This window comes from Dissoconium aciculare (assembly GCF_010015565.1).
Source record: "Dissoconium aciculare CBS 342.82 unplaced genomic scaffold K489scaffold_9, whole genome shotgun sequence".
Lineage (NCBI taxonomy): Eukaryota > Fungi > Ascomycota > Dothideomycetes > Mycosphaerellales > Dissoconiaceae > Dissoconium > Dissoconium aciculare.
The window spans coordinates 244,043-271,113 of record NW_022984959.1 but is presented as its reverse complement, the minus strand read 5'-3'; the positions used below and the strand labels follow the sequence as shown (position 1 = coordinate 271,113).

The 27,071-nt window shown below is 51.6% G+C and overlaps 9 protein-coding genes across 9 annotated transcripts; 3 read left to right on the top strand and 6 right to left on the bottom strand.

Annotated features, from left to right (window-relative positions):
• Window positions 1-1,823: 1,823 nt before the first annotated feature.
• Window positions 1,824-3,655, bottom strand: K489DRAFT_323002 (uncharacterized protein; the record flags this gene model as incomplete). Its single annotated transcript, XM_033601666.1, has 3 exons — window positions 1,824-2,494; window positions 2,549-3,502; window positions 3,568-3,655. 3 exons carry the CDS (start codon window positions 3,653-3,655, stop codon window positions 1,824-1,826), a joined length of 1,713 nt encoding a protein of 570 aa, XP_033458008.1.
• A 775-nt stretch (window positions 3,656-4,430) lies between these two features.
• On the bottom strand, window positions 4,431-9,619 carry K489DRAFT_432875 (uncharacterized protein). The gene is made up of 2 exons (XM_033608499.1): window positions 9,028-9,619; window positions 4,431-8,955 (listed from the first exon to the last, which is right to left on the bottom strand). Exons 1-2 carry the CDS (start codon window positions 9,299-9,301, stop codon window positions 4,706-4,708), a joined length of 4,524 nt encoding a protein of 1,507 aa, XP_033458007.1. The 5' UTR covers window positions 9,302-9,619; the 3' UTR covers window positions 4,431-4,705.
• Window positions 9,620-10,813: 1,194 nt separating this feature from the next.
• K489DRAFT_371930 (Utp21-domain-containing protein) lies at window positions 10,814-14,035 on the top strand (the record flags this gene model as incomplete). The annotated part of the gene is made up of 1 exon (XM_033603278.1): window positions 10,814-14,035. One exon carries the CDS (start codon window positions 10,814-10,816, stop codon window positions 14,033-14,035), a length of 3,222 nt encoding a protein of 1,073 aa, XP_033458006.1.
• Window positions 14,036-14,117: 82 nt separating this feature from the next.
• Window positions 14,118-15,325, bottom strand: K489DRAFT_261652 (uncharacterized protein). Its single transcript, XM_033600049.1, has one exon. It carries the CDS (start codon window positions 15,209-15,211, stop codon window positions 14,201-14,203), a length of 1,011 nt encoding a protein of 336 aa, XP_033458005.1. The 5' UTR covers window positions 15,212-15,325; the 3' UTR covers window positions 14,118-14,200.
• Window positions 15,326-18,293: 2,968 nt separating this feature from the next.
• On the bottom strand, window positions 18,294-19,127 carry K489DRAFT_261671 (uncharacterized protein). The gene is made up of 3 exons (XM_033600050.1): window positions 19,044-19,127; window positions 18,911-18,989; window positions 18,294-18,841 (listed from the first exon to the last, which is right to left on the bottom strand). Exons 1-3 carry the CDS (start codon window positions 19,068-19,070, stop codon window positions 18,588-18,590), a joined length of 360 nt encoding a protein of 119 aa, XP_033458004.1. The 5' UTR covers window positions 19,071-19,127; the 3' UTR covers window positions 18,294-18,587.
• Window positions 19,128-19,956: 829 nt separating this feature from the next.
• Window positions 19,957-21,042, top strand: K489DRAFT_371926 (cyclin-like protein; the record flags this gene model as incomplete). Its single annotated transcript, XM_033603277.1, has 1 exon — window positions 19,957-21,042. The coding sequence occupies one exon, from the start codon at window positions 19,957-19,959 to the stop codon at window positions 21,040-21,042; it is 1,086 nt and encodes a 361-aa protein (XP_033458003.1).
• A 661-nt stretch (window positions 21,043-21,703) lies between these two features.
• K489DRAFT_382009 (uncharacterized protein) lies at window positions 21,704-23,751 on the top strand. Its single transcript, XM_033605269.1, has one exon. It carries the CDS (start codon window positions 21,986-21,988, stop codon window positions 23,459-23,461), a length of 1,476 nt encoding a protein of 491 aa, XP_033458002.1. The 5' UTR covers window positions 21,704-21,985; the 3' UTR covers window positions 23,462-23,751.
• On the bottom strand, window positions 23,597-24,082 carry K489DRAFT_261608 (uncharacterized protein). Its single transcript, XM_033600048.1, has 2 exons — window positions 23,929-24,082; window positions 23,597-23,850 (listed from the first exon to the last, which is right to left on the bottom strand). The coding sequence occupies exons 1-2, from the start codon at window positions 24,062-24,064 to the stop codon at window positions 23,732-23,734; spliced, it is 255 nt and encodes an 84-aa protein (XP_033458001.1). The 5' UTR covers window positions 24,065-24,082; the 3' UTR covers window positions 23,597-23,731.
• Window positions 24,083-25,179: 1,097 nt separating this feature from the next.
• On the bottom strand, window positions 25,180-26,978 carry K489DRAFT_382008 (zf-PARP-domain-containing protein). The gene is made up of 5 exons (XM_033605268.1): window positions 26,672-26,978; window positions 26,477-26,612; window positions 26,258-26,423; window positions 26,139-26,207; window positions 25,180-26,081 (listed from the first exon to the last, which is right to left on the bottom strand). The coding sequence occupies exons 1-5, from the start codon at window positions 26,694-26,696 to the stop codon at window positions 25,329-25,331; spliced, it is 1,149 nt and encodes a 382-aa protein (XP_033458000.1). The 5' UTR covers window positions 26,697-26,978; the 3' UTR covers window positions 25,180-25,328.
• Window positions 26,979-27,071: the final 93 nt, after the last annotated feature.

The following is a 27,071-nucleotide window of genomic DNA, read 5'->3' as shown; positions in this document are numbered from 1 at the left end:
CTTTTCATCAAGCGAAGAGTTCGATAGGTAAGGTTTGCTTGGCAATCGTATCTCTCAACGTGGTCGCATACAACCATGTAAGCGATCCTCTGCGGCGTTGTGTCTGCCGATTCAAGAAAACCTTGGTACTGTAGGTCAGAAAAGATTGTGAGGTCTGGACTCACACCTGCACGCATTGTAGCAAAACCAACCCTTGTGTCGGAGATGAGCCTATATAGAGCTCTGCATCAAAGCCGTGTTCACACAGATGAATACAGTGTGAAGCATACATTTGCTTTACTGCACAAATGGAGAAATCCTTGCACGCATGATAAGACCATCACATGGAGCAATCAGCATAGTATCTACATACATGAGGCGCCGAGTGGGTGTTTCGGTAGATTTGCCCAGCCGCATGGCTGTCGGGCCTGATGAATGCAACCACCCCGGGCCTCTAATCACGCGCCGGGCCAATCAATATGCGCGCATCGATTCCTAAGGTACCTGCACCTGTGACCTGGGCATCGAATATCGATAGAAGCCACCTCGGATCGTTCTTGCTCGATATTCACTCGGCACTAGTTGCAGGACTAATAATTTCCCGGGATTACCGGAGCACAATAGCTTCAACTGCCGCATATAAACGGTCACTACTACAGCACTGATAATTATTTTACAGATTCCGTTCATCTGCCTTGTACGCCTGCAGCGTAGTGAGCGTGTACAGTCAGGCATCGGTCAGGTCGGATGGGGCACATCGATGACTAATCCGATGTCTTGTCTCGCTGATGACTGACACTGTATTTGTACGCTTTTCCAACGGTTGTTCAAGGAATTCATGGATCAGATCAGCAAGATGCGGCCTTGGCCAAAGCCACGGCTTTTCCGGCAATGGAAGTGCGCAGAGAGCATCGACCGATGTTCGTTCGCTTGACATCAAGAGAAATTTCCGCGTCGCACCAGCGTCAGGACCGTTGGCCGCTGACTCGCACTCGTCGTTTCGTCTATCTTGTGATCTCGTATTGCAGCATCGAGTCGTAAATCGTCTACACCGAGACTGCGACGACATTTGCTTCGAGTCATCAACCGCATGAATCGGCTCACGGCGGGAGATGTAATCGCAACGGTGCTCGACTCGGAGGGAAATTTCCATGTCTCACCATGCGCGCTCTGCACCGGAGACGCGAAAGTAACGCGCACGTCAACAGCCACCCAGTGTTTGCTTGCCACACAACCACATGGCGTTGAAATCATATGACACATGAATCTACAGCGATGATCTGCAACCTTGGGAGTCCACACGGGCACAGCTACTGACGATTATTCTGGACATTGCTGCAGCTTTGTGCGAATCCTTCACTTACCATATATCTGATCGCTGTTCATAGTCGAACGTACAAGGCGATTGTGCTCCGAGCTGGAGTGTGATGAACCCATCATTCAGCCCTGCTGGAGTCAAGGATACCATGCCTCAAGTACACTTGGTAATCCAACGTCCGCCTTTCGTCCGGAAAAGCGACGAGACAACCATTGTACCGCCCTCTTTAGCTTTGGGAGGTTGAGTCCCTGTGCCTCTAAGCAATCCCCGTCTCTGTCTTCCGGGAAGCATACACTGTGTCAGTTGACCACGCCGGCAACACGATAGTATTCAGGTCTCGACTCCGTAGACGCTAGACCACACGGGTGGAATTTCCCACGAGGAAGTTTTTCTCAACGTGAATTGCAACCAGATAAACCGCAACAGCTTTGCGCGAGATCTCAAATGTTTCTCAAGAAAATTGTCCATATACACACGAGCCCGGATTTCATGATACAGCAAGTCTATGTCGAAATCTAGCAGTCCGCTACAGCTCATCATGACCTCCCGCTGCGGCTGTTGCAGGATTGGCTCCAGCCTCAATTCCACAAACCGCCGGCGTGCCAACCTCCATCCTGTAGACACACTTCTCCTCCTCCACAATTTTCCAGATTTCGTTTTGTTCGCTACAGGCAAGAACCGCCGTGGTACTTCGCAGCGGACCGTTCCAGCAATGCTGGCCGTTCTCATACTTCAGCGCAATACGCTCGCCTTTGCCTAGACCCTTGCCGTCCGAACCGACGTCTTCGTCGACCGTGATCCTCTCCATGCGCACGTAACGACCCATGTCGGTGTGCCCGCCGCCCTTCTTGGACTTTTGCGTCGTCCGCTCGAGGAAGCAGTGTTCGTAGGTGTATTCGCCTGAATCACTTTCGATGCATGTGCCTTTGAGGGCGCGGAAGATGTCGTCTGGACCAAAGTCCGCAGCCAGGTCGTCTTGGCTTTCCTGAAGGCTTTTGCGGTGGTTCTCTAGATCCTTCTGTGCAACTTCGACCCGCTGGCGTGCTTCAGTGACCTTTTTACTTTCGTTGTTGTCACCACTGGCACTGCCAGTATCTGCGAGGATGCCGTTAGCGACGAGCATAGCCTTAAGCTCGCGGATCTTGTCGTCGAGCCAGCTGCGAAGGGATGGTGGAAGGTAATTTGAAAGGACGTATACTGTGGTTTGGTCAGCAAAAGAAATTGCTCAAAGAGAATTTCGTCAAAGACAACACATACGGGCGTCGGTCTCATCTGGCTGAACGGTTTCCTCCGATGCTTCATAGCTGTCCCAGTCAACGCCATTCTCTTTGTCATCTTTGACAATGCTCTCGATATCGCGAGGATGAGCTGAAGGGATGTCGGCCGAGCCACTGGCGACGTATTCTTCCCAAGCTCGCACAGCGCGCTTCACTCCCTCATCATTGAAGTTGGGGTTGTATTCCTCTTTGAATGTGGTCATGATCGCCTCGAGTTTCTCCAGACGTGCTTTGTTGATAGACTTCTGTGCAAGCTCTACGAGCAACGCTGATCGCAACTCTTGCGTTCTCCGCTGGGCCATGGCGATCAAGATGCCCAACTTTCCACTCGTCTTCCCGGCTTTCACAACCTTACCCGCTTCGTTCCTGCGAATCTCTTCCAGTTCCCTCTCTAGCTGTGTGAGCTTGACTTGGCCGGCCTCGATCTGTGTGTTGACCAGCTCAACCTGCTCGCGCGCCGTCTGCTTCAATCGAGCCGCTTCCTTGACAAGCTCTGCCCTCTTTTTCGCAGCGTTGCTTGCGCTTTTGGCGCGAGCGGCGTCCTTTTTCCGCCATTCCTTTCCAATCTCATCGCAGCGATCTTTGCACTTCACTCCTCCAATGTTCTCCCACTCCTCAGAACCATCGCAGCACAGATCGTAATCGCAGACTCCGTCGTTGACGTTCGCAAACGGAACATAGCTGGGCAGGTGACCTTTGTTCTGGCAAAAGAACCCCGGCAAGGCGGCGGATGCACTCGGTCCATTCACGGGCGTATCGACCAAAGTATGGGGTGAAAGAGGTGACAGGTGAGCACAGGCGGCAGTGCCAGGTTCGTCCGAACCGTCTGGGCAGTCGCAGTAGTCATCGTTCACGCGAGCGAAGGGAATTTCTATCGTAGGATTCGAGATACACTTGAACGTTGAAGCACTTTCGTAGAACTTGGCGACTGCCGGAATATGTGAGTTGAACACCTTCGATTGCGCTAATATTTTGGAATTGTTCGGGACTCACACTCGGGGCCGACGCCTCTAGGGACAGATGCTGCCGATGCCACCGCAACATATTGCAGGCTCGCGAATACCAGAGCTGCACTCCTCATGATTGAAAGAGTAGGAAAGAAAGACGAGAGGGAAACGGGCGAGGTGGTGGTGTTCTTTGGGCACTCGAGGGATTACTTCGAGAGTTTCGTCACATACAGCTGTCCCAATGCACCTGCCAAGTTGCCTGAGGGGCCAGCTTGGACCCTGGCATCGTCACTTTCCCCGAATATTACACGGAGTAAACAGACATCGAGGTATGCCCAGGTGCCAGCCTGTACCGCTTATATGCCAGGGTAATTCTTGCCAAGGGCAGAGTCATCATGTATATTGTCCGTTCTCTTCGGTTTGCGAGCTCGATGTCTGGTTTTACCGATGCGTGCAATCGCCCTGGAGCGCACTGAACGGGCAACTTCAAATAAGCAAGATTCGTTGTGGGCCTTCCTGTTGAAGTTAACAGATCAGTAGGCCATCGCAAGAGACTACAAGAATCGTGCAGCCCTGGAGGGCATTTCTATGATTTATCTGACTTTTGTTCGCTCCGATGACTAACAACACAATACTTCCCAGGTTGTCCGCTTCCAATTTGTAGCTGGCTTCTACCTGTGAGAATGAACATGTAATATATGCCAATATCACTTACTAATGATCCCGGTTGTATGTGTTCTATGAACAACCACACAGACAGATCTATGGGAAAGAGGAGAGAGTGTGTATCACACGCTCGTTTTTGTTCAGCTATCGGGCTATCGGAGTGCCGCTCCGATTTGACCAGTTCCTGTACTTCCCAGTCAGCTTCAGGCAATCACTCTCTCTATGGATCTGCCACACGTTACTCTGCAGTTCGGCTGATGTCAGCGATTTATTCGTATGATATGTATATATCACATGACTGTCCCCTCCGTGTATGGCCGTCATGGTATCCGAAATTACAAATACTGCCCGCCGGTCCTTCCTCGTGTGAGCCAAAATGTATATCCAACAAAACAAACAATACATAGCCGTATATCCAAAAGCCCGCCGGTCCCCGTTGCAAGAGAGCTCGCTCAATATTACCTCCACGTAGACAAAATAACCTCTCCAATGCAATAAAATCATTCTATCCTCGCTCCTCAATGCGCCGGGGAAATTTGGCTCGCCTCCATAACAGCCTTCTTCACGTTCTCGTCAATCTCAACAGGTGTCACAGCAGCGGCGTCCCCGTTCGCCTGCTCGACCTTGGTCAACTTCTGCTCCTCGGCGTCCTCCATCAAAAATCTCTCGCTGAGGTTCACCGCGGTGAAGCTCCGGGGCAACTTGACCGTGTGGAACTTCGCACGCAGGGTGTCAATCACCTCCTTCCAATCTCCGTGCGCCGTCAGACCGCGACGGGCTGCACAACCGATGCAATGCTTGCTGTCGAGCTGCACGTCCAGCGGATCAAATGTGTGACAGCCCGGAGAGATGGTGATACGGATGGAGTAGTTGAACGCGTGGGAGTGGTTGGGATCGTCTGGGTTGATATCAGCTTCGGCATTCTCGGACTCGTAGAGCTCGAAGCAGATTTGCGAGAGATAGTCGAGCTCGGGGATGGCGTTGCGCGAGATCTTGGTTTGAATACCACCCTCGAGGATACAGTTCAGGAGGGTGTATATGTGAGATTCCTTGGTGAAGTAAATGAAGGACTTTGCGGCTTCAGAGGCTTGTACTTCTTCAAGGTCAAGGACGATTTCCTTTAGTAGAGGCAGGGAGGTGAGTAAGCCAATCTCGAGCTTTTCTCGATCGGTGATACCGTATTCTTGCGGGCCAATAAAGTCGAAGAGAATCTTGGACAGACTGTAGAGTTCATTCAATTTGTCCAAACGAGCGTCAGATTTGACCTTGGATTGGCTTGAGGGCATACCACCTCGGTAGAGGTTGAAGTAAGATTGAGAAAAGTCCGGTTCGGCGGTAGATGCGACAGCGCTAGGATTGAGCGTGTTCCGCGCGAGGTTGACAATCTCGGTCGAGCGACGACGGAAGCCGAAGCGTTGCGATAGTGTCGTCCGATCACGGGCTTCCTTGGCCTCGCCCGTTGGCGACAGCAAAGTAGACTTGGTGCTACTAGCCGAAGTGTCCTGGCGTTTCAAGGGAGGAAGATTTGCAGTGGCCTCTTCGTTCGCGTCCAAACTATTGGAGCCCTGCTTGGGATGCGACTGCTCGAATTGCTCGCGGGCTTCGCTAGATTCCGTCCGGCGCAGTGGCACTGCCTCTTGCTCACCTTCTTCGGCCAACATGGAGGACGAAGGGGTAAAGATCCACTCTAGGAATTGACGGTTATGAAGGGCATCAAACTTCATCGTATCGTACAGTTCGCTGATTTTGCTCGGATCGACTTTTTCGGTGTCTGTGAATTCATTGAACAGCTTCTCCCACCGCTCCTTGAATAAGTCCGCATCTTCGCCAGTACACCAGCGTGACTGGATGGCCGAGGCAATGACCTCAGTGGGTGCACCGTTGGCGTCGGCAGTGGGAGACTGCAAAGGAGTGCGGAATTTCTCCAAAGACACCTTCGCATCAGAGGATTGCAATTTCGCGAAATTGTGCCGCATCACTTTGCGATGGAAATTAACCAGCTCAACCACTCTTCGTGCCACCAGATAAGGCTCAGGGGTGCCATCTTTTGGCCAAGCAAATTGCTCAGGAGCTTGGTGACCTTCACGAAGCAGACCCTTGAGCTTCTTCTTGACCTTGTCCATTTCATCCTTTGCAGCATTCGAGTCATCGAGAAGATCCTTGCGTACAAGAATTTGGCTCTCGTCGACTTCCTTCTGATCGAGAAAAGCTGTGGCGAAGATTTGAGCCGATGTCTTCACTCGCCGCTCGGAGGATGAGAATATGGAGACATCAGAAAGGACTTCGCGATTCATGAGTCGCAGATCATTTCGCATGTTCTCGCCAAGGTCTGCAGCTTGGTATCGTGCAGAATGTGTAGGCTCTCCACCCCATTTCATAATCAATTGTAGCTTGTCAAAGACGAGATTTTGATCAGCAGCGGCAGCACGCGACATGGTAATCTCACCAATCGAGTCGCTTCGGACAGGCACGCGAGTACCGTCAGCGGCAATTTCCTCAGATTGGTCAGATTTGGGTTTTGCGTCTTCGCCTTGTCCCTGGGCATTCTCAACGTTCGATTTAACCTCCCCAGCTTCCACTGTTCCGGTTTCCTGAGACTTCAAGTCCTTATTTTCTTTGGGCTTCTTGAACATTGGCTTGATTTGAACTTTTGTCCCGGGCCAGGGACCTTTCTTGGCCAGCGCATTCTGCAGAGTTCGTAGCTTTTGGACATCCTCAACACCTTCAGCCAACGCCAAACTCACTGCATGTTGAACTTTGTTCAACGCAGCTTCACCCACAAGTAGCACTTCCTCCTGGTGCCCACGGAGAAGATCAACAAAAGGCTTGGTGTGAAAGGTGAATTTGAATTTTTGCTTAGGAGTTCTGTCAGCATGACGGATGACTGCCACCATTCCCTTTAGCTTCCATTGGCTCTTGGAAGCAGGGGCAGGGATGGAAGAAGGTGCCTCGGAGTAGACAGATCCTTCGAACTCTGCAGAGGATGCACTCTTGACATCATCGCCGCGGAGAAGATGGCGAAAGGCAGAAGCTGCTGCGGGAGGTAAGGCATCGTCCAGCTTAGCCATGTTTACAGGATGGCTGTGCCTATAGCTCTCTGGTCCACGCTCAGCAGTTGGCGGATTGACGGCGCCTGCTGCGACAGGACTGCTGGTACCACTGGCACTCTTTGCTGCAGGTTGAGGGTGACCAACACGTCCAGCCGCTTGTTGTACACTTTCGCGAAGCTGAGAGATACTCCTGCTGCGGAACACACTTCGAAGTGTATTGCGATGCCCACCTGGGTTCTCTCGGTCCCGCTGACTGATGGACTTGCGACCAAAGAGGCCCGTTCTCTCTGCAGGGGCTGAAGTCGGCGTCTCCGAGAGGATCTTTTCTGATTCGTCAACTTCGCTCGGGGTTGCACGGCCATCCCACTTCATACGCTCCCGAATGAACATTTCCTTCATTATGCGTGCAGAAGCATCGTAGTATTCGTTATTGTCCTTCACAAAGGACCAGCCGTTGACGTCAATCACATAGCTGCGATCCTCTACGCGCAAGAGGTCAAATCCGCACACTCTTTGCCCGAACCCGGATGCGATCTTCGAGGCCATCAGTTGCTCCTCCTTCGACAGCTTTGTAATGTAGCGAATTTCCTTGCCGTTAGGATTGCGCTTGACGACACCATCAACAACGGGTGACTTGCGGGTTTCGGCGTGGCAGAACTCCGTGCCGACGGTATAAGCCTTGACATCTTCCGCATTTTCGACCTTTAAGAACCGTTCGTAAATGTAGGATCCTTCCGGCTCTGTGACGCATCGAGGAATTGTCAAATTCTCGTCCTTTTCACTTGATTTGTTATTGACCTTCCGGAAAAGTCGGCGGCCTCCGCCACCTTGAGAGCGTGGATAGTAAATGTTGATGTTGTGATCTTCACCATTGGTGGGCTTCTCGACAAACGGCTTACTAAGTCGCTTCCCGTCGACGACGAGTGTATCGTTGTCGTCTTCCATGTAGACACTCTTTGGTGGAGGTAACCCTCCGCCTACGCCATTCTCACCTCCGACCAGCACTACTCCTGTCAATTGCTTCATGCGCTCGGCAATGTCCGCGCTGAGAACCACGGGCCCACCATCCCGATTGACTTCTATCCTTTCGGGCGTGGGTACTTCCAACTTATCGAGGATCATCAGACACATGCGCCGATCCCACAAGACACTTTGCATAGGCAGATCATTGACACAGAATGGACGTCGCAACGCCGCATAAGCAATGGCCTTGTCGAGCGGGAAACCGTCGCTGAAGAAGCTGATGAGGAAATCGCAGACAGGCCAATTCTCAATGTCCTCGTCCAAGATCACCTTGTCGCCGAATATGATGACGTCGAATTCGCCGTGGTCGCCCAACAGACGATTGAGAATGTTCCGGGAAGGCTTACTTCGAGCCTTGACATCCAACGCACATATTCCTATTGTACCAATCTTCATCGGATTCCCTCCCAAGCTCATTCGATCGACCGAGGGAGAGGCGCTGTCAGCATTGCTCAAGGAGATCCGTCGAGGCCGCGCGGGTGGTCGTCCGCGTACGGTGCGGCCTTGTCTCGCAGTGATTGAGGGAGGTGACATGGCGCCGTTGAGCGACGAGATTGCGGGAGTAGACTGAGAGACATGGAAGTGTGGGTCTCGACTCGGCGAGGGCGATAATGCACCATTCTGGCTAGTGGTGGTAATGCTAAGAGTGTTGGTAGCCGTGGTGGCCCGATCGCTGCCTTCAAATCGAGTTGAACCTAGAGAGTGGTAAGTCATTATCATGATATGTATCGCTGTGCTACATAGGTATGTGAGCTCGGTGATTTTACCTTCAAGATCAGAACCTCCAGCAGAAGAGTCTGGCCCGGCAGACAGCATTCCTCGGCCAGGGTGATACAGCGAGGAGAAGGACATTCTGCTCGGATCGAGGTCGGCAGGCTCTGTTCGTTTGTTCTGCGCAGTAGAAGCCGCTTCGACTGGATCCGCCATGTTGATATGAGGGAGTGTTGTGGCCTCTAGCTTGGTGTCATCTTGGAGTGTGGTTTCTTTATTAGCGTCGTCTGCCTCTACTGGTGCTAATGTTGTGTCTTCTATGCCCGACATGGTAGTGGCTACGAGGGATGGGTGCCGGTCGCGACGACGACGGGAAGAGGTGTCTCGTCACGAACGAGAATAGACGGCCGAGTAGACACCAGTAGCAATGCTGACAATAGTAATAATGCTGCTGCGAAGAGAAGCAGCGAAACTAACGGCACCTGCAGCGATGTACTATGGTATCATCGTGCAGGACACGATCGCGGCTATGGATAACAGAGACCAAAGTCAAACGGCGAAGCGATAGGTGAACGGTGGCTTCACACGTTCTTCCCGTTCGCTTGCTCTCACTGTCTGTGTCCTCCGATCAATGTTCCGTCGTCAGCGGGGCAGAGTGCGGTAGCGAGAAATTTGACTTTCATCATAGAACAAAATTCCGCGAAAAAACGGCGGGCGGCGGTAAAGACTGCATTGGCCATTGGTTTCATTCCGACCCTTTCTCTCCTTCCCCGCTGTCGTCGGCAACGACAACCGTGGATTGGAGGACCATGCTGCACATACGGTACATGTAGATCTCACCTGCACGATGATCTTTATCCGATGAGATTACATCAGGCGGTTGTTCGCACCTGACCAGGGCCTATGGTCGCAGCAACACGATACCGGTCAAAAACCGCCGCGAGGTTCTCCCGGGCCAGACTTGTTTGGTGGAACGATCGCACTTGTCCACCTCGCCCGTCGCCAAGGCCTTCAATTTACCACCGACCAAGAAAAGCATTACTTCGCCCGTTTCTTCTTCGTATTTGGTCTCATACGTACATCAGACCCTCGTGACAATACGTACATGAATCGGACGATATGAAATGCTCGCTGTACGAGCATTCGCTACAGTTGAATGGATTGTTGTCATCTGGCAACAGGTTGGTCTCCATGTGCAAAGCTGCATGCCCATGTGCTGCACAGGGCAGCTCATGGCGCCGAACCACTGTAGGGGAAGCTGCAAATGTGGTACTCTACCTCGCATGTCAGCATCATCAGATCACCCGGGCACTCAAAGCCTGTGAGAACACCATGCGTTGCGTGAACAAGAAGGTCATGTCTGCCTGCTACCAGGGGCAGATGCATTCGAAGGCAAGCCCTTTTTACCCCAACATCAACCCTACTGTACATATATCCTTCCAATGTTGGTCAAATCGGACGTGAGAAGGGCACTCCGATGATGAATCTTATTAATCATATTGTCGATACCGAACACGATGCACCCGTAATTTCGAGCCTGATATGTGGGAAAAGCGTAATTTAGTTACTTGGTGTTTTGGTATGATATTGGTATGGAGGTCTGGAGTGACTTGACATAATTATCTTTGTGCAAGACTTCCGCAGGCACCTCCGCTGCTATCGGCATTCTATCGATAAGCCAAACCCTAATGCAGCAGCAGTCGAAAAAGCTGGAGATGTCAAGCTCTAGCGCTTCCGCGGCAAAGGAAAAAAGTTACAGAGAGCAAACTTCGAGTTCCGACCAGATCGCGCGGAGTGCTGACAGCACGAGAACAGCCAAAGGTACAATATTGCTGGACAGCCATGGAACAGGAGGGGCGCATCGCAAAGCGCCAAAAGCTTGTCAATGGCAGCGCAACGAGACAACAACGCGCATCTACTGCCTCCCGAGTCTTTGTGCCCTACAGGACAGTGGGATTAGTATCGCCAACTGCTGTACCCTTCACCACCGTGCCATTGGGAAAAACCACCTTCCAGATCACCACATCCGTCGGACGTAGTCTACAGACATATGACTTGAGAAGAGGATTGAACCTCGTCTTCGTCACACGACCACAAACCCCCCAAATCATCACTGCAAGTGTCGCATGGAAGGATAAGCTTCTGGCAGCATGGGGCACAGATTCTGTAGACGGATCAAGAGGAGTGTGGGTTTATCGTCGGGGAAAGAAGGAGACAGAGCTCGAGTTCCCGTCAGACGCGAAAGAGATTGTCAAGGCCTTCTGTGTCTTTGGATCATGGATCATTGGAGTCTGTGAGACACAATTGATGATCTGGAAGAGCTCGACCCTGGAGCTTTACACCTGTCTAAGAGGCGTTTCCCCTATACCGTTCACCAAATGCATCACGAGCTTGCCAACCTTCCTCAACAAAATACTGGTCGGCCGACAAGATGGTAGTGCAGAAGTCTGGAATGTGTCGAGCGGCAAGCTTGTCTACACCATCCTTCCACCGTCAACAAGCTATGGTGCTGTCACTGCCGTAGAGCCCACGCCTGCCCTATCCCTGGTGGCGATTGCTTTCGAGAGTGGGCCTTTAGTTATTCATGACATCAAGACAGATCGCGCTGTCATACAATTGAGCACAACTACAGGCGCGCCGGTGACATCCATATCATTTCGTACCGACAGCTTGGGCGCTGGCGACGATGGCCAGAAAGCTGGCGTGATGGTTTCGGCTTCCAACGCTACTGGCGACATAACTCTGTGGGATCTGAACAATGGCGGCCGAAGAGCAGGTGTGTTGAGAGCGGCACACGCGCAGCCTTCGGCAAAGTCGCTAGGTGGCACAAGCAAGGTTGAATTTCTCGCTGGCCAGGCCATTCTGGTTAGTTCTGGTCTCGACAACAGCCTAAAGACATGGATCTTCGACGAATCGCCATTCAACTCTATCCCACGCATTCTCCACGAGCGAAGAGGGCATGCAGCGCCTGTCAGCAGACTTCACTTTTTACCATCTGCGTCGGACGGCTCAGATGACACCGGAAAATGGTTAGTTTCAGGAAGCGATGACCGCAGCCTGTGGGGTTGGTCATTGCGACGGGACGGTCAGAGTACGGAAATCAGTCAAGGTGCGATACAAAAGAAAGCAAAAAAGCAAGGACTACTTTCTGCAGGTAAGGAGGATTCTCTGGAACATCTCAAATGCCCGCCCATAACGGCTATTGCGTGTTGCTTGAATCGTGATGGCGGTATCGGAGCTATCCCAGGCAAGCACCCGATCTGGCAGCCCAGTGGAAAAGGCAAGCAGGTCAGCGCCGAGACCAGCGCAATGACAGGCTGGGAAAGTATACTTACTGCTCACGCCAACGATTCAAAAGCTCGGACTTGGTTTTGGGGTCGAAAGCGTGCCGGCCGTTGGGCATTTGAGACGGGTGATGGCGGAAATGTCACATCTGTAGCCATGTCACCTTGCGGAACGTTTGGGGCTGTCGGTTCGGAGAAGGGAGGTATCGACTTGTACAACCTGCAATCTGGCATTCACCGTCAAAGATTCCCTGCCAGGCTGACGCCGATGCAAGCGAAGCAGTTGAGGATAGACGTGGAAAAGAATGGGCTCGTGGAAGAGGACGACGGCAAAAAGAAAATTTATCGAGGTCAAGGCAAACATGCTGCAGCCGTGGTCGGCATTGCCATTGACAGTCTCAACAAGACAATTGTGTCGGCTGGCGCGGATGGGAAGGTCAAATTCTGGGACTTCAACACTGGAATGCTGCAGCACGAGATCGATTGGGCAGGGGTTGTTCGCATCACCTCCATGCGCTACCATCGCCATTCTGATTTGGCTGCATTTACCTGCGAAGACGGCTGCATTCGTGTCATTGATGTTTCCTCCCAGAGACTTATCAGAGAGCTCTGGCCAGCGCGGAAAGCTGTTCCCGAGCTGAGTGATGTTCGATTCTCGGACTTTTGCTTTTCGAGCGACGGACGCTGGATTGCAGCATGCGCAGCATCTTGTGTTCTCCTATGGGATCTGCCTACTGGACACCCGATCGATGCCTTCAAGCTGCGGGCTACGTGTACTAGCTTGGCCTTTTCGCCTACAGGCGAATACCTCGCTACTGCGACACAGGATAGCCTAGGAGTGGATATTTGGACCAATCGTGCTTTGTTCACATATGTCCCATCACGACACATCAGCGAAAAGGAACTTGTTCGCGTACTGCAATCAACCGAGACCCAGGCACCAACAGTTTCGGGCGAGAACAGCCAGAATTTGCTCATCACAGAAGCTGGAGAAGAGGATGAGGAGGACGATTCGGATCTCGACTTCCAGACAGAGGATGCCTTAGGGGACCTTGCAGAAGATCTCCTATCGCTTTCATTGGTGCCTCGGTCACAGTGGCAAAATCTGCTTCATTTGGACCTTATCCGACAACGGAACAAGCCCACAGATGCACCCAAGAAACCCGAAAAGGCACCTTTCTTCCTACCTTCGCTGCAAAACGGCAAACCCAATACAAGTGAAGGGACTGCATCATCAACTGCCCTCCTTGACTCTACATCCGCTGTAAAAGCCGCCGAAGAGCTCCAAAAAGAGCAGTCTCGCATCCTCACCCACTCCCGCCTTAATCAAAACCAAAGTACCTTCACCACGCTTCTACTAGCTACGTCTCCGGAATCTCACGACCACGATAATGAAGCCATCGATTCAGCGACACAAGCCTTGTTCTCCCACCTCTCTTCTCTTGCACCATCTGCCGCCGATGTTCAAATCCGCTCCCTCGCATCAACGGAACTTCTCCCTTTCATCCTCGCACTGACATGGCTCGCGCGTCACAGACGTGATTTTGAGCTTGTGCAAGCTTGGATGGCTGTGTTTTTGCGCGTTCATGGGGACATTCTCTTCACTGAGGACGATGAAGATGAGGACGAGGGGAGTGATAAAGAAGATAGATCGTCGACATCGATCCGGAGTGCGTTGGAAGAGTGGCGAGCTGTGACCGAGGAGGCGGTTGATGCGACGAGAAAAAAGGCGGGTTATGTTAGAGGCTTGGTGGGTTTCTTGAGAGCTGGGAGGGTATGATCTGCTGAGAGGGTGTTATCGGCTGAAGATGTATGTGTGTTCCTGACAAACGTGGATTCGACGAAGCAAACGATAATTGTATGTTTGAAGCTTCATTTACTTGCTCGTTGGCTTGTGAGCACTGCATCGAGCTTGCTCACTATTACGGAACACCAAGCGATCAAACTACCATGCGACGATTTCGTCCAGCGAATCATCATCGTCGCCGCTGGAACTTGGCCAATGAACATTTTCGTCAATGACAACTTTCTTCCCTCGTGTGCTCGGAGGGGGAAATGTATCATGACGCCCGTCATCTCGGCTGTGACGGTCACCATTGGCGGCAGAGGCGTGTTCACCATTCTTCGCTCCCCCTCGGAGATCATCATGCTCACCACGAGCACGACTACTTCCTCGCGCCGTCGTCTTGTCAGCTGTCGTGCCCCTTTTCCAACTCGCATTCGAATTATCTTCCTCTTCGAGCACCGCCGCCCAGAATGACATTGGCCTCCAGCGTCTCAGCCTCTTAGCAAATTCCCTCAAGCGCTCACTACAAGCTTCCAACTCAGCAGCCGCCTGCTTTGACTTACTCAACGCATAAGATCTGGGCGGCCCCGCCACTTGAAACAGCGATTTTGGTCGGGGAATTCCCGCGCACTTGTAGAACGCATACCCCGACACATGTCTCCATCCAGGTCTCTGCCACGGTCCCACATAACCCTGATTCTCCAACCTCCTTGCCGCAGCCCGCATGTCGTCACGGTATCCGCTCGCCAGCAAAAGCGCCGCATCGGTCTGCCCGATCAGGTCGGCTTTCCACTGGGCGCGGAGACCGGCGAGGTGGGTGAGGGCGGCGGAAGTGCGGTAGCTTTGCCGGTCGAGCAGTCGATTGTCTTCGCGCCGAATCTTGTGGAGACTGCCTTCAAATTGCCGCAGCAACAGCTTTTCTTCGGCGCACAGCATGGTCACGTGGTGTCGGCATAGCGAGGCTAGGTCGTCGTCATTGTTGCAGGCGGAGAATTTGGAGGATCTTCGAGCCATGTTCGAAAACCCTGACGGGACCGCAGCGATGGAGATGACGATGGCACCGTTCCAGTATGGCCTCAATGCCTGAAGAAACTCCTTGTCTTGGACTTGGGACGAGCATGACTCCGCCTTCGTTTCTATATACCCACTCTTCTTTGGAGGCCTTGCCATACCGCCACTCTTTGTGATACCGTTGAACAATCACTCCATTCCGGAAATCACTGCCCGCACTCGTACGGCAGCCGGTTCGGCCCCGTGTGCGAGGTCGCCGTAATTGCGATTTCATGGCTTTCAGAGACCAACGACGTTCCATTCCGATGCTGAAAAACGTGTGTTGTCGTACTCGCGAAGAGCTTCACTCCGCATCTGTGCTTCTTCATGGACGACTGAGAGCATCACATGATCCCTCCAGGCTTGATCCTAGCCAACATTGAGCTCCAATTTGCGAGTTGCCTTCTTGGGTCATCATCGTTGCCGGAATTCATAGTTCCACACAAGAATGAAGGTTGCTATCGAAGGCGTGCGCATGCCTTTGGTTGGCACAAAGCTTCTGAATCCGGTTTTGGTGGGCTGCACCGTTGTCGAAACAAGGTTTGGCCTCAAGAAAATTAATGAAGAGCGCGATTTGCTGTGATTCCATCACTGCAGAACATCTTTCGTGGCGGTGATGGCTGTGAAGCATGGCTAACCGGCATTTCACCGTTTCCGAAGTATTGTAGTGCGAGCATGACACAGATTCGAAATTCCATACCACATTGTACTTCAGCCGCTGAAGTACAAACACTTAAGAGTACGCCTCTCACGCTCTGTAAACTTGGGGACTTCTGCTTGCGTCAAGGCAACCTCCAGTGTGCTGCAGAAAGCGCAAATGATCATCCGTAACTCAACATTTGGAGACTGGTCTTCACTTGACGAATGCACGAAGGTCGTTGAAGATGCGCATCCACGCGCGGATCATCACGAGGTCGGAGATCATCTCGCTGCATCCAAACGCAGCCACAGGAATGTTGAGCTGGTGTTGTGCTACCCAGTGCCGTTAGCGATCACTCACGAAATTATGTAAGGGCTCAGGCAAGTGCAGGGGTGTTGCCTGCAACACAATGGAAGAAAATCTTGCAGTCCACATGCTACGATGATCCTGAAGAAAGTATCGGGTAATCTCACTACATACCATACCATTCCTCTATATGTAGTACAAGATAGAACGAGTGAAAGGCACTGATTTTACATTCTAGAGCTAAAGGACCGCAGGTGATTACTGTAACAAGCAGACTGAGAGCAGGTAGAACTGAAATTTGAAAGTAGTTTAACGATCACGCAACAATTCCACGAGTCGGTTTGGCACTGAACCTATTCGACTTGTAGATTTGTCCTGTAACAAGCCGATGCCGACGAACAGAGTGTGACAAACTGTGATGTCTTAGAGTCGTCTTATGCGTGAGTCAGCAGGCTATTCACTCCTGCGATTTGTCATCATCATGCTGCCTGAACAAGATAAGCTCTGTTTCGAATATATCGGGGCAATGGGGAACATCGCTTGTGGCTCTTCGTCGCAGGGCAATCTACTTCGTCTGTTCCATCTCGCGTAGTAGATAGACGCGGAGATTCTTGAGATTCTCCTGCATGTTCTGCAGCTCGTGTTCGACGTGATCGATGAGTCGACGCTCGCGGAGGAGGAAATCCGGCCAGCAGTGATGCTTGGCGACTTCTACGACTTCGAGTAGTTCGTCATACATGTGAGTGAAGTGATCGGTGCACTCCTCCAGAGCGGTGCATTCGCCATCGAGTTTGTTAATCTGACCGAGCAGATTTTCGTTGCCGCCGGTGTACAGTGGGTTCTTCATGGCCTTGTGGATCTGCTCCAAGTCGGACGCCATTCGCTGATGATCGAGATAGAGATCGAAGGAGCTGTAGATGGTGCTGTCGAATGAAGGTTGACGGCCCGGCATGTGAGTATAATTATAGCTCTGCATGTTTAATGTTGCAGTCGAGATGCAAGATCGATGAGATTGTTGTTGACGTCAGGATTGGAAGTTGAAAGGCGTCCAGTAGTTTGTGACTGAGTGAAGGAGCAAATGTAAACCGAGAGACGAACTGAACGAGTTTATATGTGCCTCTTGATCCAGTTAAGAAAAAGTTTCACTCCTGGTCGGAATGTGCAACGATCACCTGCTGTCAATATCTTGCCTTCGTGGGCCTGAAAATTGTCAGTCCCAACCGCCGGCGCCTGACAGAACCAGGACATATTTATCACGAGACAGGTAAAACCGGGTTGTACATGGCGATATCTTACGCAGGTTTGCACGTGGATCGAGCTGTTGTCCTCGGGTTCATGCTGTCCTTGTCAGTAGACTCGAGAGCGACTCGTGGCCTGTATTAGGTAGAAAGAGAACATGCATGGATTCCAAGGTTATTGGAGTAATCGCCAGCGCGTGCTCAAACAAGGCAGATAAATGACATGGGTAGAGCAAGCTTTACACGGCATCATGCATGGCAGACCATGTCCACGCTCGCCCATGCGACTTGTTCGCGACTAGTTGCGTGGCATCACGTATGTTGAATGGCACATTCTTCCACGTGTGCAGATGCCATAGGTTCGTTTCTTTCATCGCTATGAGGAAGACAAGGACGTTGAATGCAAGAAAAATGACTTGCCTGAAGTAGAAACAGAAGGACCTTTTGAAGTACGAATTTGGGTCGAATCAGCTTGTGACCAAGTGACCTGATTCACATCGTCTTGACTTTCTCAAGGTCACATCGCACGACGCAAACGCATTTGTAGGCTTTTCGTTTGGATATTCTGAATACTGGCGCTTGTGGAAATCGGTGCATGAGCGCTGCGGTAGGTGCACGAGCATTGTGATGTTGCACGAGCGCAAACCCTGGCGTCCATGCAAATCCTCCAGGGCTATCATCAGAGTGTGACAGGTCGGATTTGCTTCCACGCCCGCCTTCATGATTTGAAATTGCTCGAACGGTCCTTTTGCGATTGTGCACTTGGAAAATGAGGTGTATGCTTTACCGTACGGCATCTGTTCTGCTGTCTGTAATCAGCGATGGTTGGTACGATGAATTTGATGCTTTTGGACGGCAGGACTATTGGCATGCACCATGGACAACATACGCTCGAGACTGGTCTCAAAGCCTTACGGGCTCGCGTTACACGCTTTGAGATTCATGGACAGCAGGCCATCTAAAACTCGTATATTCGGCGAAGACTGGTCACCGATGCGAATCGAAGACCGTTGAGTAGGTCTCAATAATGTCACGTGATTTCCTCTCGATGCACCGTGGAAGGAGTTTCTGGCCTGCACTGATAAACGTGTCAGATGAGATGACCTCGAAAGCATAGGAAGCTAACGGCTGTTGCGTGATGCATTGTTCAAGAATCTTGTTTCCATAAGTCTCTCCTGGCAACTTCCTGCTCATGATTTGATCGCACTTCACTTCATCATTACAAATGAGAATGGCTTTTGTTCTTGCACGACAATATCCACGTTGGTTCCGCGATGTATTTTACATGTCCCGTGTGATTAATCTTCGCACTCTAGTGGTGAGCACCGCCTTCCTCCTCTTCCTCCTCCTCGAAGAAGTCTTGCTCAGCTGGCGCAGCCTCTCCCTCGCTGCTTGCGCCGACCACATCCGGTGTCTGGGCCTCGTACTCGGCGAGACCGCTTTGAAGGTCGGTCTCTTCAGGGGACGCAGGTGTAGCAGGAACGGCAAATTTTAGAACTTGGCCCTCGGAGTCGTTGGCCTTGAGTGGTGTTGGTTTGTAAGCCTTCAATTCCTTGAGGTAAAGTTCTTGGACCAAGTCGGCTAGCAATTGCTGTCAGATACCAAGTCTTTGAATGATGATAGTCTGATAAATACCCTGTCGCACGGCAGTTGGGGTGATGAATGTTCGAATCATAGCCGGCTGGCGGAATGCCACTCGGGCAATGGTCTGGCGCTGCAGGTTGTCAGAAGCGTCTCACTACCCGTATCGAATCCAAGAGAGGTTTACCGAAGCCCGCAGAGCTTGGGCGTACATGTTTGCGACGTGTTTGCGACCGTGATTGTTGGTATTCAAAAAGATCCAATGTCTGCTGCCGCCCAGGGAGCTGCTGAAGCTTGTCGCAGACACGGATTGTCCCGTCAGCCGAGAAGCCGTAACACGTGACATGGGCGCAGCCGCCCGCTGCGTGCGATGACACAGATACTCTTCTTGTCTCGCTTCAGATGAAAACTCTTGCATCGACACACACTCTCTCACCACAGGCATCGTCACAGTTGTTGACAATATCTCCACGATCGCTATTGTATCTCTCCCGGCCGCTATCTTGTGAGACGACCATCTGTCGCCTCTAGGAAGCCTTTATTGGTTACGCGGCCCCAAGAACTTGCATTACGACATCGCCACGACAATTGATCCTCTCCGCTCCATCTCGAGATCGCAGCCACGAATATTCGACTCTCGTCGCACCTGAAAACGGTGTTCTCGTGCATCCATTTCGAGAGTTCTGGAGCGAGGGGTGAGTGAGGATTCATTTTTGTAGAACATGCATCATACATACACGCGCATCTGCGATCTTGCGCTTATTGCTCCCAAGATAATCAATCCCAAACACCCGCTGCAAAGCAGCACGGCACACGCTCGCGTGATCATTCCATGTTCTTCTCATGTCTTCCTCGCTTGATGTTTGCTAACGCAGAATCATCATTCAGCGTTCACTTATTAGCCGCGCAATTTTCGATCTTCTGTGACCTTACCATAATTGTACAATACCGCCACAACGTATTCTCCACTTTTTATCCGCTGTTGCGCCAGGAACCCCAAAATCAACAAGTCCTTCAAGGGCATCAAAAGACGAGCAACCACTCGATTTGAGAAGGAACATCCAAAACCCGACGTTGTCAAGCGGGCTCCGCTGTCAGTGATGACACAAGGGCTGTCACCAGGCGCTTTGCCTGAGCCTGAAGCCCTGCCCCCAAAGCAGGAAGAATGGCAAGAGAATCTCAATGTTACCTTGATCTGCCCAGACTGTCGAGAAAGTCCACCAGAGTTACGTGAAGACCACGCGAGCGGCGATCTCATCTGTGCTAGCTGTGGCTTGGTCTTGCAGGAGCGTGGGATTGACACCACTTCTGAATGGCGTACCTTTGCCAACGATGATCAAGGCAATGACGACCCCTCCCGTGTCGGAGATGGTCCCAATCAGCTTCTGAATGGAGGTCAATTGAACACCAACATTCAATTCACAGACGGTAGCGCTCGAAGCAAGGAACTCAATCGTGCACAGAACAAAGCCAACCTGGACAAGGGCAACAAGCATCTCTTGCTTGCGTACAAACAAATCGGTGCTCTCGCCGACAATTGGCAACTCCCCAACGCCGTCGCTGACACGTGCAAGCATATTTTCAAGGAAGCCGAAGAGAGTCGAATCTTCAAGGGCAAGAGTCAAGAAGCCCTCATCGCAGGGTGTTTGTTCCTAGCTTGTCGCCGGAATGAAGTCCCGCGAACCTTTCGTGAGGTCATGGACCTGACCAGAGTGTCGAAGAAGGAAATTGGGAAGGTTTTCAAACTCCTCGAGAATTTCCTGATGGCAAAAGATAAACAGAAGGCTGGCACAACTTCCATGGTTGCGGGTGGTGTCACAGTGTTCAACGACACTTACAAGGGCAGCTCTACATCCGATCCTGCCGATCTCTGTTCGCGTTACTGCAGTATGTTGAACATGGACAACCGGACGACCAATGTTGCCATTGCACTAGCGACCAATATGACGAAGCTGGGCCTCCTCGCTGGACGCTCTCCGCTTTCAGCCGCAGGTGCCTGCATTTACATGGCCGGCTTCCTGATGGACCAGCCTAAATCGCCCAAAGAGATTCAGAATGTTGCACACGTCAGCGACGGTACAGTACGAGCCTCATATCGTCTGCTGTATGCCGATGCGAGCAGAATCATCACTGAGGATATTCTCAACCGCGGAGCCGATCCCTCGAAGCTGCTCAAGCCGTCTTAAGGGATTTAGCTTCGAATCGAAACATGTTCGATGCGTCTCCCAAAGTCTCGGTTTCTCAATATTCTGCCGGCTGGTCAAATCAGCAGGCTCATGTGCGATAACACCACATTACCAAAAAGAATGGACGGCGTTGTTGAATTTTAGCGTTGCTTTGTCAGCTGGGTTTCCAGCTGTCTCAGGTTTTGTTTATTGCAGGTGGCGTCTCTGTTTTGCTGTGACATCTTTTAAGGGAAGAAGGTAAGCAATCAAGGAGGCGACAGACAGCCCTGGAGTGTGGCAGGCTGCGCAGTTAACGCGGAATGTTGGAAAAGCCGCTTCCAGCATGCGTTTATGTAACGAGATAATCAACATAGACTAAAATCGGATATCGTTCCAGCTGGTTGTCTGAGGCTTTTGTCACGAGCCAAAATCCACCGAGTCCCATGTGATCGCTGCGTGGAGGAAATGTTCTGAGCTACACTGTTCTACTACATGTGTACATGTACCATAACGTACCGTATATAAAAACCTGGGAATGTGCACTACTATTGTGTGGGTGGCTATTGATCTATACGGTGAACGAGGGAAGATTGGCGGGGCAACAAGCGCGATTGAGTCGCCAGCGTCCAGTCAGGATCAAGATGAAACGAGTGTTTTTGACGTGCATGACCATTCCTTTCCCCATCTTTCAATCGTCCATCTGACCTCGTGCCTCGAACGCGACCAAGCATGGGGTAAGAAGTCTTGAGCATGCGGGCGTCAGTAGTACGGTTTACGGTAAGTCGCGACTATCTTATTGTTTTCATGTGATACTCTTTTCATTCCTTGCTCTCCTCTCCTCGCCCGTCCTCTTTTCGTTGCTGGTTGTCTTGCTTGGATTATATTGGAAGCGATTCCGGCGGTGGCGACGGCAACAACAACAAGGACAGAGGCCCCAAAGAGTTCAGATATCTAATCCGCGACCATGGCAATGGATGGCGCCGGTGGCATGGCGCTCTTGAAGATCGTCGCTCCACAGATTCCAGGTCTCGCATATGCAGCGCTTCGACACTCGTTCGGGTCTTCGCCGACCTCTGCCTACTGGGACCTCAGAACGGAGATGACAGTCTCCTTCCTTCGGCGACTCATCACAAGCAAAGGAGGAACTCCACCGCAGGTCGGCAAGATGCAAGCCATGAGTAAGCAAGATCGACCAGTAAAAGGCAAGCTCTGGGTGGCAAAGTCGCATTTTCCAAAGCCGGCCGAGGATGATGTCCAGCAACTGGTTTTGAAGGCTGTGCAAGACATGAAAGAGGGTGAGGTCTCCTACACGATACCTGGGTCAGCGGATATCCCCTTCGAGTGGACAGGATATCGGTCCGACGCGGCTGAGGACGAGCCATTGCCCAAAATCAGCGAGGAAGAGAAGTACAAGCGATTGATGAAGGAGCCTACACGAAGCAGCGCCACAACCATTCTGTACTTTCACGGTGGAGCGTACTACCTTTGCGGTGCATCAACGCATCGAGGACTCTGCGCTGCGCTTGCCAAAGGTTGCAAAGGCCGTGTCGTCAGCGTCGAGTATCGACTCGCGCCCCAGACGGCATTCCCAGGACAACTCCTTGATGCGTTCACAAGCTACCTCTCGCTGCTCTACCCTCCTCCTGGCTCGTTCCATGGGGCCGTGCGTGCCGAAGAGATAGTCCTTGGAGGTGACAGTGCTGGCGGAAACCTGTCTATGGCGCTGCTGCAACTTCTTCTTCAGCTTCACCGATCTGCATCCGGCGTGCCTGTTGTCAAGTTCAATGGCCGGGACGTCCACGTACCGCTTCCCGCTGGTGCGAGTGCCAACTCGGGCTGGCTAGACATTACGCGGTCCTTCCCTAGCATCAGTGGAAATGCTGAGTTCGACTACCTGCCCGGTCCCAACATGGACGACGCTGTCTCCGAATTCCCTGCGGATGACATCTGGCCTACTAATCCGCCTCGCGGCGACCTCTTCTGCGACTTGAGCCTATTGGATCACCCACTTGTTTCGCCTGTGGCCGCACCAGACTGGTCACAGTCGCCGCCATTGTGGATGTGCGCTGGTCGGGAGATGTTGTACGACGAAGTCGTCTCGGTGGCGTCACGTGCCGCGCAACAGGGAGTCAAGGTTCAATTTGAAATGTATGAGGCAATGCCGCATTGCTTCCAGTTGTTGATGCCGTGGCGGGCCAACAGCGAGCGCTGCTTTACCGACTGGGGTGAATTCGCACGGAGATGTGTCGAGGATCCGCAGAGTCTTAAAACAGTCGGTCGTGTTGTCAAGGCGAAAGGTGGACCGGACGATAGCTTGGATGTTGCTTCGCTGTCGAATATCGACTTGGCTGAGGCAAAGAGGCTGATCAAGGAAGCCAAGATTCGTCGATTGAAAGGTTACGAGAAGGAGGGCAAGGCTATGCCCAAGCCTTCAATTTGATCGCTTCCTGTCTGCACACTTTGTTGTAGAGGCGTAGCCGTCAACTTGCATGTAGTACGGTACAGTGAAGTCGTGCTCTACTTAGTGACAATCTTTTGTAATCTTCGACGACACGAATACAAATCGGTTTCACTTCGAGGTCTACATGTACAATCACATTATTGAGGTGCAGTTCCAAATTCTTCATTATTGGTGCAATACTATCATCATAACACAAGCTCGGTATCATTACAAAAGAAATATCTCTATCATAACAGTCGTGATGCCCATCTAGTCATCAGTGGGCAGACCCTCAGTGTCGCCGGGCTCGCGGTAGGTCTCCTTGGCAGCACCACGGGTGCGCTCATCGATGATGTTTTCCTTGTTGATGGCATCGGCATCATCCTTCTCTGTACACAGCAAGACATATGATTAGCCAAACTGTAATACCACATATAGCTAAATCGAAGTACAGTGATTAGACTTACCGAGTTGAGCATCGGAGTCTTCAGTCTCCGGGTTCACGCCTGACTCGACAGTGTCGGAGTCCTTCTCGACGGGTATCTCGGACTGGCCAGGACGGGAGACGTAGTCGTTGTCGGGAGCGGAGGCAGAGTCAGACATGGCTGTGGATTAGGTTGGATGGTTGGATTTTCGTGGAATATTGATTGTGAGAGGGATTTGGTTGTTTTCGAAATAATGAGCATGAATTGCGGTGGCTCAAGCACCACTATATATCTACAAACTCTGTAGTGATGTACCCCTTCTTTGCTTCACACGCTGGCGATGATGTTATTGATGATGCCGATGGTGCTAAGCACACACTCCGCAGTAGCTATCCCTCTCGATATGTGAACGGATTGCCGCTACTGCTGCTGTAGAGACCATCACTGCATCATTCTGACGACGTGACGTTCACTTGGGACAATGGTGGAATAAGGGATCATCACCGTTCGTTGATCCATGGTGCTTCCTGATCTTTGTCCATGTATGTGCCATACGTCACGAAGAATGCCTATCATCAAACCATCACTCATCGGGACCGGGGACGCTCCCTTGCATGCTGTTGCCGTGAAGGAATAACACAAGCGTGACAAGCCAGAAGAAAGGGCATGTATGGGCACGAGCTATCGCGGGACGAATCTCTAGAATGCAGATCGATGATGCGTACTGACGCAGCAGCCCTGCGACCATAGGATTCCTCAATGGGTCTTCAAATCTGCCAGCCGCATGCAGCAGTGTAGATCGATCGCATTCGCCGGGGCCGAGACCGCGTGAATGGATAAATGGCTGGTGAAACCAAAAGATCAGATGGTTGGTATCTCTCGCCCAGCTACCGTGCATTTGAAGAACTAAGGATATAGTGGTCGTAACAACAGTAGAGATTTCGCATAGATTGCAATAGCCTTGGAGGACGCGACGTCAACGACTGGCATGAAGTGGTTTAGCGTCAGGCACAAGTCTGACCACGGCCCGCACGATGCTCTTTGAGATCGATCGCGCTTATGCATGCACTACCGAAAGCAGCCCTGGAGTGAAAAATACGAACGGGGATTCGCGAGCGCGACGCCTCCACGAGATCACACTTCCTCGTGTATGTGTGACGCGTTCCGGACGAGGGATGACAAAGGGTCATCTCGCATGACATCAATAGCCAGGGCAATGTCACTCCGAATCTTATCAAACGCCTCGCGATATGGTTGCACGCTGTGCAACCGGACGAAATTGCGAACGCTGATCTTTAACACGATTAAGTATTGCACAGGTTGGATGAAGTTATGAACGGGTATCTATGACAAACATGAATGCTCCTGCAAGGCGACCCTGCACACCACCCTCGCGAAAACTTCGAAAGTTGAGCAAGATCAAACAAGCATAACTCACTTGATCAGGTAGCTTTCTTCGCACGGCCTTTGCGTGCCTTCTTCGTTGGTGCATCAGCATTGTCGACGACCTCGTCTAAGGTCGCGATTGGTTTTGCATTGGCCTTCCTCTCAGTAGCCGTAGTTGGGGTATCTGCTAAGATGGGATCACTTGACGAAGTCGCAGCAGCGGCAGACGCTCGCTTGCGTCCTCTGCCAGTAGTCGGCGGTGCTCTGCTTCCGATATCCTTAATGTGTTTAGTTGTTTCTGACACCAATTCCTCGTCGTCCTTGTCAGCCTCGGCCTCACTCTTGAGCTTCTTAGCTCGAGGATTCGTCCTGGTGCGACCTTTCTTGCTGGCAGCAGCGGCAGCTTCTGCAACGTCTTCGTGTTCGACAGGCTCTGCTTTGACCGCTTTTTTCGACTTGTTCTTTTGAGCAGGCAATGTTTCTTCATCCTCCACTTGCTCAGGCTTGATCGAGTTCTTAGAGCGAACTTTCTTCGCTGGTGGAGCAGAAACTGCGACAACGGCGTCGTCTTCTTCCTTCGGCTGTGCCATTACACCCTTCTTGGTGCGAGCTTTCTGTGAAGGTACGTGATGTTCTTGCTGGCCGTCAATATCATCGTTCTCGGTCTTCGTAGCTTTTCTGGATCGCCTTTTCTTGGCTGGTGCCTCTCGTTCGACCTCTGCTTCTTCGTCTTCGTCAATGTCTTGGCGGCCTCGCTTCTTGCTGGCCTTCTTGGGTTTTGGCTTAGCATCAATTTCGTCCTCATTTTTCTGTAGACGAGCAATCAGCAGCGGAACGAATCATTTATTCAAGATATGGTCACGCACGGCCTTTCTGCTCTTGTGAAACATGCCCTGTTGTTTCTTGTCAGGATTGTAGCGGTTCAGCTCTGCGTCCTATGATGGTCAATAGGCTTGATTTAAAAGAGACTGCGTCAAGCACGTACTCCATTCCAATCTTCGTCATCAACATGACCTTGCTCGAAGCAGCGTCTGACTTTCTCCTGCAATTCGTCTGGCAATTCCTCATACCCATCGACCAGGTCCATGTCACCATTCTCTGCGCCTGCTTTGTCAATCCAATTATGAATAACAGTTGGTGTCACGCAGCCCCTATACGATGCGGTTAGACGGAAAATTGATCACGACGACAATGGGTTGCTTACCAGTGCCGCCACTTCCAGGACGTGTACTCTTGGATGGACACCAAGACTCCATGACGAAGTTCACCCTTTTGAATCTTGGCCCCTTCCTTTTTGCAATGCGTTGCTTGACAACCAGCGCGGGCGGAGACCGAAACCTCTGATTTCGCAACGGTCATTATAACTTCAATACAAGAGTACGCATCGATTTTGCCTCACCAACACGGTAAGTTGCCTCCGACATTATGCCCGTTGTGATCCGATGACTGTGACGACAGTTGCAGACTTGCGAAATTCGAGGTCAGATGCGTTCGTGCCCTTCGCATCACGACCATCTAGACAGAATTTCAATTGGTCTTACAAATCGTTGTAGAGAGAGGTCTGTGCCGGCAGTGAGTTCGTAAGGTGACTTGAGAATGTGAGAGGTGGAAGCCGTTGGTGCTTAAGAGACGCAGATCACCTCTCTCTCTCTCGATGATGATGATTTTTGATCATTTATAAATCATTGCAAGTTTGTTCTTCTGCACCTGGGCAGGCTGCAATCCATTCACAGCGCGACAAACCCCAGGCAACAAATGCGCGATAGGCCGCAAGTGAAGGCACAAATTTAGGCCCGTGC